Source organism: Ambystoma mexicanum, chromosome 3q, assembly GCF_040938575.1.
Source record: "Ambystoma mexicanum isolate Mex_15411 chromosome 3q, UKY_AmexF1_1, whole genome shotgun sequence".
In the NCBI taxonomy this organism is placed as follows: Eukaryota; Metazoa; Chordata; class Amphibia; order Caudata; family Ambystomatidae; genus Ambystoma; species Ambystoma mexicanum.
In genome coordinates this window covers 897,339,312-897,351,776 of record NC_090926.1, presented here as the reverse complement: position 1 = coordinate 897,351,776, position 12,465 = coordinate 897,339,312, and the positions used below count along the sequence as shown (strand labels likewise).

The 12,465-nt window shown below is 44.1% G+C and overlaps 1 protein-coding gene across 1 annotated transcript in view; it reads left to right on the top strand.

The window, feature by feature from the left end:
- CACNG4 (calcium voltage-gated channel auxiliary subunit gamma 4) overlaps positions 1-12,465 on the top strand; it is a 760,913-nt gene that overhangs the window by 466,485 nt on the left and 281,963 nt on the right. The window contains exon 2 of the mRNA XM_069655045.1: positions 4,722-4,805. Within this exon, the coding sequence (XP_069511146.1) occupies positions 4,722-4,805 (84 nt within the window). The remainder of the gene's footprint in view (positions 1-4,721; positions 4,806-12,465) is intronic.

Sequence of the window (12,465 nt, the reverse complement as noted above, 5' to 3'; positions counted from 1 at the left end):
CGGACGGTCTTCAATGAGAAAGGAATGTGGCAAGGAAGGGGGAATAGAGGTAATGATTGCTTCTTGGTACGAACATAAAAAGGCATATTTGGGACAAACTCAATTCCTTGCCTCAAATAAGTCAATGAATTGTGTTAAAGACGATGCCATGGAAAATGTTAGTGAAAGGGCAGAATTGAGGAGATACATACACATGAATTTAGGCATAATTAGATATTAGACAACGTAACGCATCATTATATATCACCTGCACCTCAGGTTGTAAATTAACATGTTAAGACAACTGTAGAAAGGCTGATAAATATTGAAGGATTTATTACTTGGTTAATTTTGTAATGACAATAGACCATATTTCAAATCAAGTTGAAAGCAGTGTTACTTAGGAGCAGCCTACAATTTGGGATTGTGGAAGCCTGCAAGCACTTGTTGTTTGAAGCGACTATGCTTCCTGTAAGGGCCTTGTTAAGCCGATTACCTGCGATAGACAAGAAAGATAGTGACATAGGGGCTCATCACGAATTGGGCGGTAACGCCGGTGCTAATAGCGCTGGCGCTATCTACCCTACCGCCAAACCCACCGGCGCTTTTAGCGCCGCATCACAGGTTTGGCGGATTTGGAAATCCCCATTCCCCATTGAGCCCATTCGGGAATGCCCCATTCCCCATTGGGCTAAATGGGGACATTTCGTGCTCATACCGCCGGCGGATTTCCCGCCGGCGGTATGAGCGCGAATTTTCGGCAGATTTCCCCCCAGCTCAGAGCTCCGAAGCCCTGATTTGGCAGACCCTTAAATCCAGCAGTAATAGCGCTACCGCTGGATTTAAGGGTTACCGCCAAACTCGTGATGAGGCCCATAGTCTTACCAGTACAGCTGATTATTACACCTGCTTAGGAAGACTCAGTATCATTTCAGTACTGCAGGATCTAATCCGGGCAATGTCATTTCCATCTATCATATTAGCAATGTAGATAACTACGTAACTAATGTAGTGCGGTTGGACTTTCATTAAATTACCACCCGGGGCAGGGAAAGCAACCAATCAGGTTGCTTGGATCGCAGGCTAAATCCCATGATCCACCATCTTCAACCCACCTACCCTTGCATCCCTCCCTCCCAGCCCAACTAACCTTTTTAATTAAGCAGCGGCGCCACTGCTGCTGCCACTCTGTATCCCTCCTGGCCGCCATGGAAATAGAAGATGGGCGATACGTATGGAGCCCTGCCTTCCTGATCCATGGCAGCCGTCTTTAGTGAATATTTTGTTTCAATTGGTGCCCAGTTCATTTAAACAAATTACTTTGCTCTTAGCACCAAGGTTTTCTGGTTTGGAAACCCGGGATGCTAATAGCCATAGGGCCTCATTACACAGTAGGCGGTAACCATGGCGCTTTTAGCGCCATGGTTGCCGCCGGTATTTTACTGTGTCCACCTTGGTGGATGGCGGAATTAGCGCCCTACTCTAAGGTGAGTGGGGGCGATAATTCCCCATTCACCAAGGCTCTTCCCCATTCCCATTTTTGCCCCCATAGGGCATAATGAGAATGGGGAAGGTGCTAATTACGGAACTCGTAGTAAGGCGGTAGGGGTTTACCGGTACCGGTGTCCTTACCGGTACCGGTAAACCCCTACCGCCTACCGTGTAATGAGGCCCATAGTCATTACCTTGGGCCCCGGCCCGTTACCACCCATTCCAGCCTGTGGAACGGGTGATTATTGCTAAATTGTTGTCAATTGTTGTCAATTTCACTTTGACTACTTTAAATGGGACATAGATCTTCAGTCGCATGTGGAGTGCCCCAGGGGTCAGTACCCATATCAACATAATTTAGCAAGTGTATTAATGTATTTATATTTGTAGTTCATTTGTGAAGCAGCATAGGTGAAGCACATGCAGTTCATGATCAAGAGTTAGAAATACAAATGTTTTCATGGTACAGCCTTGATAAAGACAGGTAACACAGCAGAAAGAGGCTTTCTACAGTAAAATAAGTTGAGGGTAACTGGAAAGTTGGATCGGGACAAGTTGGATGTTTTCCACCAGTAGAAGAAAAATTCTGCAAAGATATGGTGATTGATGGTATGCAAGTTGATAGATGTTGGCCATGAAAATCCACCCACGGGACCATCTGGTCTGCTCATTTCCTGTGTGATCCTTGAGTGTGCACTCTGTGTAGTCTCCACCTCTGTCGTCATTCTATTGTAATAATGCAGGTGACAGATGGGTATTGTAAGTTAGACAAGCATATGAAGGTAGTAGGAGCTAAGAAACTAAATACGAGACGTCAATTTGTATTGGTATCACAAAAGGAAAGTCCTGTACTTTGTTTTGTTAAAAAACACATCAATAGAGCTAGAGAGTGAATAATTAGACTTGTCATGCAAGGCCCTTGAAAGCTCATCACTAGACTGCTTCACCTTTCATCAAGCAATGTTATGTTATTTTATGCGTTTGTATATACTGCCCCAGTTGCCACCAAAGTGATTTGACAGTGTGGAGGCTTGTATGGAAAGCAGGTCAAGCAAATATTTTTATAGCAATGGGTCCAGCAGGAGATTATAAATAATGATCATTGGGTTACTTTACAAGTCTACAAATATATAACTAATAATATTTATTGATTAATTCATCAACTTGTATAATTCACTAACTCACTAGGATGATGCTCCAAAACTCCTGGAAAAAATCAAAAGTGCACATCTAATATAATACAAAAAGTGGTGACGTGTATAGAAGGAATAGTAAACATGCGATGAGGTAGACTGCTTACGACTTTTGCTAAGGCAACATTAGTTGCAATACAATCTGGTGCTTATTGGTTATTCATATTACAACAAGCAGAACAGAAGTGAGCAGAGCAAGAATTCAGATGTCCTTTCACAGGGCCCAGGCAGGCATTTTCGAGGTTATCGGGTAATGGCTCAAAGTGGCTGTGGGGCAGTGGGGCCGAGTGCCAGTCATAAGGTATACGTGTTGTGGAGTCAAGAATAGGAGACATGGGGAGAAGGGAAGTTTACTTGATTTATTTATGCCAGTATATTTGAGTAGATCTTTTGTTTAAGAAGTCAGATTTGCACATTCCCTTTGAACCTTTTGAGGGTATAGTCTATTTTTAGGGTTGTGGGCAGTTTGTTCCAGAATTTCTTGGAGGGATCCCCCGGTGTGTTTCAGTCTTTTAAACCGGATTGTAGTTATGCAGTGGTGATCTTAGCTGTGTTGTAGGAACATATTTGTTGATGTATAATTAGAGGTATTTGGGGGCAATGTTATGGAGGATTCAGAAAGTAATATAGTTGATTTGATATGTTAATGTCCTTGCTGTAGGGAGCCTGTTGAGTGTTTTCATGCCTGGTGAGATCTGCTCAGAGGACTTGAGAGCCTGGATGCCTTTAGCTGCTTTATTATGGATAAGTTGCAGTTGGTTTAGCTGGCCTGTGTTTAATTGTAGAGAGAGAGTTACTATTGCACAAGTCTAGACGATAGAGGACAAGGGCTCTGGTCACCTCCAATTTTCTGTGTCATTCCCAAGTAATGGACAATTCTTTTAAGGATATGATGCAAGAATTGCGATTCCATTTGTGGTTGTAGTGAGAGTTGAAAATAGAAAATGATAGTTGGATTCTTTACCTGAGCCAACAGGGTGGGTGTTGTAGACATGAGGGGTGGCCATTTGAAGAATAGTGTTGCCAGTGTTGGAGTACCAAAGAAAATAATCTCTATTGTAGCGACATTAAGGCTGGGATTATACCCTATGGTCCAAGCATGCATTCTCTGGAGGAATTTGTTTATTTGTTGAATGTTGCTGTACCCGAGAATCATCTAAGTTTATTTGGAAAGATTTTGAGAAGACTTTGATAATGTCTGCAAGAGGCTGGATGTATTAAATAGCCATGGGAATAAGATGGAGTCCTGGGAGCACTGCACGTTAGGGTGGACAATTGTTTGTACAGCAGAAGTCTCCCATTTTAACTTTCCAGGTCTGATCATCAAGGTAATTGGTGATTCACTTTCATGAAAGTACTATCTATTGCTACATGGACTTTTAATCTTTATGTTAGTGTTTGATGGATGATTATATCGTGGGTAGCCATTAGATAGATCATGAAATATGTGGGCCTTGTGTTGGATTGTTTTTAAGTGCCTACAGAATTGACTCATGAAAAAGAGAGTTGTCTCCATATTCCTATTTGGGCAAAAACAAGATTGTTTTTCATGGAGTAGGAAGTTCTCTTCATTCTGGATGACCAGTTGGGTGGTACTTATCTTTTCCAGCATTTTAATAATAAAATGAATGTTAGTTATGTGTCTGTAGTTTTCAAGTACCTCCAGGTCTACATTCAAATTCTTTGGGGGCGGGGTGTTAACTGTGACCGCCTTTAGTGATGTTATGTCACTACCTAGTGTTAGGGATGTCCTACACAATGTATCCATGCCTCCTCCAGGGGGGTAGCTATCTTATCCTTGATCAGTGTAGCTGGGCATGGGTCAGAGCGTTTAACTGAGACCTTCAGTTCCTTGGTGATATCACCAGCCGGTCTTACCAAGCCAGCCATTATTATGATATTAGAAATCAAGGCAGAAGCACTAGAATTAGCACGTCTTAGGAATTTCTGAAAATATTTCTGACCATAATAAAATGCAACACACTGTAAACCACAGAGATGTATGGGCAACTCTCTGGCATCCTTTTGCTAACTCTACATTTTCCCTTTATTGTTTAGGACTTTACAAAGGAAACTGCTTTCGAATCAATCACTTTCCTGAGGACAATGACTACGATCACGACAGCTCTGAATATCTTCTGCGTAAGTACACATCTACTACTTATCTTTCAGCCATTTCATGGTGCAGCATGAGAAGAGACTGTGAAGACCTATGGGCACATGGGTTCATATATGCTACAATTCATCTGTGGCAAGCTCCAATGCATGCACGACAAATAAGCCTGTGTGAATTTTAAATGGTAGGATTGGAATAAGCCATATTTATCAAATTAAGAAAATGTGTGTGCAAACCATTTTAGACATCACTTTACAGATCAACCTGTATTCCCCCAGGAATTCCATAGTTGCTCTGCTTTCTATAAAAGGAATTCCTAGGGAGCCCATTACTAAGATGAGACCCTCACATTGCCGGACTACTGCACAGTTACCTAGTGTGTCTAGAGAATTCTTGAAAGAAAAAACTGGTGACTTTTCTGCCCTCTCGTTGACAGTTGATTCCTTGCTTTAAACTGTTTAAACATAGAAAAACAATATTGCTTTTCTAAATTCATAGCAAAGTTCAACCTCTTTTGTGCAACTTCAATACTTTGCTTTGATTGGTCGCGTGTAAATGAAAGTGTTTTTTCTTCTCCTTTCAAGCTACTTTGCCGAAAATGCAACTACTGGAGGTGGTTTCTTGAGTCCCACTAGCGAATTTATGAATTTAAATAAAATAGTTGCTGTTTTGGTGAGTTTAAAAAAAACGGATATCAAGCATTGACATTTCTATTTTAGGCAGATTGATGGACTCCTGATTTTTCAATAAAGTAGGTGTTGTTTTGAGGAGTTAAAAATACGGATCTCAAGCATTGCCATTTCTATTCTAGGCAGATCGATGCTGTCAGCGGTTGGAAGAAAACACTGGGGCAATTGCATTTTCCCTGCCTTATAATGAAGGGGAAATAGCAACAGTGCTGCCACATATCCATGGGTGTCATGCTGAAACCAGGATGAGGTTGTTCTGTGGCAAACCCGCTCATGGCCCACCTGCACCCACCTTCTGTGACTGAGTTTATTCACATAGGAGAGTGTTCTTGCACTAAGTATTTTGTGCAAGCAGATACCGTTTTGTGAATCAGCCTGTTATCCCCACTATTATATAAGAAGAGGAAATGGACGAGGGAGCACCAAACAATAAATAGACCCAGTGAGACCGGGAGCACCTACAAATCAGAGGGAGGGAACCAGCCGTAGAAACCCAGGGAGGCTCCGGCAGGCAAACGCCTGGCGACGGACGAATGATCCTAATACCATAAACTTCTCGACCCACTGAGGTGGGGGCCTTTTTCATCTCTTTCCTACCCTCAGACCATCAAACAGTTTCAAGGAGACGAGACCAGTGGTGTAGAACGTGGCGAGGGACTCGGTGAGTGTCGAATGTACAAAAGCAGCAAGGTAATAAAGCCCCACTAAACCTCAACTCTCCTCTCTGCATAGACCTCTCAAATGCTAAACAAACACAAAAATGTCCTTACACAGCAATCCTCACCAACCTCACTACACTGCAGCAACAAAACAAACCACACATAGTCTTGCACAACAGCACATGGCAGCCTACCGATCCATAAACCACACCCATGCTCAGCTAACGGTGCTAACCGAACTGAAGCTGTCAGCAGTACATCAAAATCTTCTCGCTCTAGCTTTGTCCCACTATGCCGCACTAACACACCCCACCAACTTACCTTTCAGAGCCACCAGAGATCCAGGGGGCCACTCCAGTGGTGAAAGTACACGGTATAATTATCCTTTAACATTAACATTTATTTTAAGAATCAGACCATATACACACATCTATGTAAAAGCAAAAGGAAATATCGAGGCTGAGTACCCCAAAAGGAAATACACCAAACACGGGCTTATAAAGTTTCTCAGATCTTTATTCAAATAACTGTACAGTTTACAAAGAAACAAAGTATCAGATAGCTATCTGGCCCTCAGTACATCACAGCGAATACCAACCATTTCAGTGTGAGAAGTGAGAGGTACTGGACGTCTAAACATTTGCATCTTTTATACAGTTTCCAATCGTAATGTCAAACCCCTCTGCAGGTTAATCATTTTTCAGTCTAGGGTTCGTGCCGAGTTCACCTCTAGTTTATCCAACTATAGGCATGTGGATTATTTCCAGTTTGTACAACAACAAATCACAATGGCAACAGTGTATCTTCGAATTTAACATTTAAGCCTTAGTACACGTCCTATAAAATATAGCTCAACAAGTGTTCACGTTTAGTATTTAAACAACATTGTGTTTGATGTATGTCCACGAATCGGACTTGTTGGCGTAGGTGATCCTTGATCTACAGGTCAAACGTAGGACAGGGTCTCATTACACGGTCCTAACATTTGGCCTACCGGCAGTTCGGACATTAACTCTGCGCGAAGGTCAGGACGGCTAGGTTACAAGCGGGAAAACACTGTCCACCATTTTAGAACACAGAGTGACTTTGAAACAGAAATCAAAATGGCGGATGTACCCAAAATGGCGGCTAGGTCGATCTAAGGTCAGAACCTTGCAACGCGGATTTCTTCACAGAGCGACTGGGCTTAGGCCAATATATACAATTAAAGGAGGTACAATATGATATCCCGTTTAACAAACCCTCCTTTTGGCCTAAGCCAAGCGCTAAACTACTTCTAGTCACTTTACGAGTAACTCCACGTCTCAATGTCCATGCATCCTGAATCACTATCAGAGATATCAATTGCAATAAGGTCAGAAACTAAGATTCCCTTCTGTCATGATTCCTGCCCCTCATGTCCCCAGCCCTCCAAGATGTCAGGCTGGAGCCAGGCCATGATCACCTACATGGCCCTCAAGGGCCTCTCCCTCCCTCCAAAGACCCACTTGGAGTCAGAATTGGCGCTTGTGGCACCAGACTCACTCACTCCAATAGGATAACATTGAGGATTGGACTTGTAATGCATTGATGGGGACAAGATGGATGCCCCCACATATTTCGGTTCCCAGAACTGCATGTGCTGTCTGGTCTTTTGGGTGTGGTTCAGCCCAGAGGCACCTGGGATACCCAGAGACTATTTAAGCCACACTCAGGCTGAGAAACATGCTTTGCATTTTCTGCACCTGCAGCGTGACACTCACCGTGTTCGGATCGGTCTCCAGTAGGCCTGCATCTTTCTTCTGCGCTCAGCCCCTGCAAGAACAAGAACACCGTTAGGAACAGCCTTACCTTGCGGCGCTTCTGCCCATCAGTCATTGCTCCTTCTGTTCTGCGAGCATCTTCGGCAGTGTCATTCCCATCCTGGCACGCCGCTTCGTAAGGAAAAGGGAAAAGAACAGAAAAAAGGCATTAGTAAGCATTCTGCAAATCTTCGCTTATTTTAAAATACTGTACGACCGACCTTCAAACCTTCAAACCAGCCACTCTGGGGGAACTCTGTCTCCGGAATTTCTCATCCATCTGCAAGAGGGAAAAGACACTCCAGGTTAGCATGGAAACATCTAGAGGCGCCGGATACCGCGCTTACCCACCGCATTTGTTCTTCATAACCGGCATCCCCGCTGAAAACGTTGCGGCACCTAAAAGACACAGAAAAATAACTCAGTTCAATTCAAATACGAAAGGGGTGCATCGCGCATCGCGCTCTCACTCACCTTCAGCGCTACTCATCTCAGCAGCACGCCGCCATCCCTGGACACCGGCCATCATCTAAGGAAGGAAAGGAACGAAGTTAGAGAACTGTTCAAAAGACTTATTATACTTACCTGTCGTACTCTTGCCAGTGAAGTAACTAGGCAGCAACGAGCCTGCAACAATCAACGCACCCCTGCGCTGAAGGCAGGACGGGGAGCACACTATCCAAGAAAACAAGGTGAGCTGTGGATCAAAGGGAAGGGTTGGACCCCTGGGAAGAAGGGGTTCAAGCACACAGAGACAATAGGGAGTTAAACTACCAATCCTGTTTTTCAGGCCCAGTCTCCAGTCGAATAGCCTCCAGGGAAGGGTTCGAGGTCGTAAGAGGTCAGAACAGGCTGATTGACGTCCCTGTGGATACCAGGTGAGCATTACACCTTCAGCACAAATTTGTTAGATATTTTCTCTGGGGCGTATACCTTGTGCCCTAATGCACTCATCGCTTGTGCACAACATCCTCCTACCATCGAACACATAGCAGGAAGACATTGTATACAACAGGAGAGAAACAGCAAAATACCTAAAATAATCAGCACGACCGAGAGCAGCTTCCATCCCCAAGATCGCAAGAAGTCCCAGAACCAAGCGCTAAAATCCCAATTTCCCTCGGGAACATGCACTTCTGAACTAAGGACTGCAGATTTTGAATTGCTCTAAAAATCGTTGGGGAGGAATCTGGCACGAAACCGCAGCAAGCGGACCCCACTAATTTAAAAACCCCACCACGTTCAGCCAGAATGACATCTAATGCCATCCGGTTCTCAAGTGCCACTAACCATATTGCTTTCTGTTCTAACGTCATATTATAGAGTATGTCAGTGGTCCGGTTGATGGTCCTCTCCAGTACCGTCGCTAGTCTCCTGATATCTTCTGAGTTCAGTATTTGTCCCCAAAATGGCACAACGGATTTAGCTACATCGCTCAGAATTTGTTCTGAAGTATCCCCATTCTCGTCCCGCCGTGGACGAGTCTTTGAAACTTCTATAGTGCTAGCAATAAATACCCCGGGTAACAGAATCCCTAAATAACAAGTTCCCTGACAATCCCTGGGTAACCATGGAAATGCTACATTACCGCAAACAAAGTAGACACATTAGCCTACATACATAGGTCTGTCCTCACTAGTAAAATTTGCAACGTTGGCGCAACCCTTAAAATCACCCATTGACTGAGTACCATTCCTCTGTATGCAGAAAGAAACTGAATCGGGGCTGTGGTTAACAGTATAAGAAGGAGGCGGCTGTGGTTAACAGTATAAGAAGGAGGCGTGGCATTCCTATTGCCTATAGGAGCCATCTTAAAAGAGATCAAAGATTGAAAAGGACGGGACAGTCTGTCATAAGGCCTAATAGAGGCAACATTGGCCTTGCTCCTATTTGCAAAGAGTGAGAATCCCAGGGGCGTTAGAACGTGTTTCTCAAAATCATTTAAGTAAGTTCCATCAAAATTCCCTGAGATGCTATTGTTCCATCGGCCAAAGAATAGTGCTCTAACAGAAGCATAACAAGCAGTTGTCAAAGGTAAAGGATGAATATACCAACCCAGCCCCTTATCCCTGTGTTGCAGTAAATGCGAACAAACCCAACAGTTGGACCTATTAAAAATGGCATGTGTAGCATTCATAATGATTAGCAGAGTGTTGTTCTGGTAACTCTGTGCTGAGAGTCTCTAGGAGATAGAGTGTGCAGATGCACGAATGGAGTAGTAACAGTGGGTACATTTTCAGTGGGTAACATATTTTCAAGCGGATGTACTTCTTCCAGATACCAAAATCCTGAAGCAATGACTATTGCAAAACCAGTTAACATTATCACTAAACAACAATATGTTTTCGGGGCCCACACATTCGATCATTCTTTTCCGTGGCTGGTCACACTGTCTCTTATCGGTTCCATATGAGCGGGAGTGGTTGCAGGCGTATTCTTCAAACGATTTGCTCCAAAGTTTATTTGCTGGCAATCCAGGCCCAGCGTCTTCTTAGTCCTTTCACAAACTCTAGCCAACAGATTCCCCTTGTATACAAATGATCAAGCCAAAAAGGCAAGCCCTTTGCTGATTTTCTCAGTGGCACAGCCGAACCGTGCAGTAGGTCTATTTCCTCGGACGCAGTGATCTGTGAACAACGTGTCGTCACTTCCCGTTGGAAGCGACAAATCCAAAGCAGGATCTGATGCAAGATCCAGAACAAATATAGAATACAAAACTGTTGGAAAGTGCAGAGTTAAAATGGCTGTTTTCCCAGGTCCCACGGGCTCAGGGAGAGTTTCCGACGCACTCTCGATGCTGTTTACTGCTTCGTGATCATTGGTTGCTGTACTGGTAAGGGGTTCTGTAGCGAGTGGCACGGGGCACGGAATTCTCTTGATGTGGGACACGTGGATCCAGTTCTTTTTGCCTGCTACCCGCACCGCCGTTTGTGTGACCAGGTGGACTTGGTGGGGGCCCCTCCAACGAGGTACGAGGCAGGAAGATCGCTCAAATGCTTTTGCAAGGTCCTAGTCTCCCGGCCGTATGCTGTGACCGGAGCCCTCGTATCTAACAGGTAAAGCCTCTCGCACCTGGTGATAAATCAAATACAGATTTTTAGTTAACTGGCCACAGTAGTCAGAAAGAAGTACATTTTCGACATCTCGTAAAGAACGGGTCTTTGAGACATTCCAAATGTTAGCTGGCCTACCAATGACCACCTCAAAGGGAGAGAGTCTAGTCTTAGTGCGAGGGGTCGTCCTCATGGACAATAATATGATCGGTAAGGCGTCCGGCCATTTCAGTTTGGTGCCGGCACACGTCTTAGCGAGCTTGTTCTTGATGATGCCGTTGTGTCTCTCTACTAGTCCAGCACTCTGTGCATGTCTGGCCAAATGGAACCGTTTATCGATCTGTAATCCCGCGCATATCTGCAGAATTACAGCAGCGATAAAATGTGGACCATTGTCCGACCAGATGACTCTTGGCAGACCAAATCTTGGAAAATCTTACTTCAGCATGGTCTTTGCCGTGGTCATAGTGGTGGCATCTTTGACGGGAAAAGCTTCAACCCATTTGCTAAAGGCACAAATGACAACCAGCACATATTTAAAATTGTTACAATGCTCCATTTCTATGAAGCCAAAATGGATTACTTCAAAGGGGACAGAAGGTGGACCAAAACTATCCCTAGGAGTTGATGTGCCCTTTCCCACATTGTGCTGTAAACAAATCATACACCCCTGAACGAAGCATTCAGCTACTTTAGGGATGTTATCATTTACCCACACATTTTGCAACATTTTAGTGACCTTACGAGCACAAATATGGGTGGGACCGTGAGCCATAACAACCATCATCATAATATACGTGTCGGGCAATAGCCATTTCCCTTCAACTTTGTTCACCCAACACCTGTCATCATCCAATTTTGCCAAACACTCAGCCCACTTCTTAGATTCCTCTAACGTGGCATCGGCTTGAATGTTCTTTATGGATTCGATACCCTCATCCGAAGTACAGGCATTTGTGGCTTCCCTTGAAGTATACATTTTTGAAGAGAGATCAGTGGCAGACTGTTTGGCTATCTGGTCAGGAAAAGCGTTCCCCTTTCCTACATTATCTACAATCCTCTGATGCACTGCACATTTTATAATCGCTAGCTGAGTAGGGAATGCAAGTGCTGAAAGTAACCATACTATCAAGGAGCCATGTTGAATTTTAGTGCCATGTGAGGTCAAGAAACCTCTTTCTGCCCAAAGTCTGCCAAAGTTGTGAACCACCCAAAGGCATACTGACTGTCAGTACATATGTTTACGATGAGCCCTTCGGAAAGTTCACAAGCTCGGGTCAATGCTATAATCTCTGCGGACTGCGCAGAGTTATGCGTGATTCTTTTGGTCTCCACGACCGTGCTCAATGTGGTGATTGCATAAGCAGCTGTGGATGTACCATCTGGGAGTTTGAAAGCCATCACAAAACAGCTCCCCTTGTGGATTGTTCAAAGGAATGTCTCTTAGATCGATTCTGCCTTTGGTCTCTTGTTCTGTAGTGTAAAGGCAGTCATGTGACTCTTT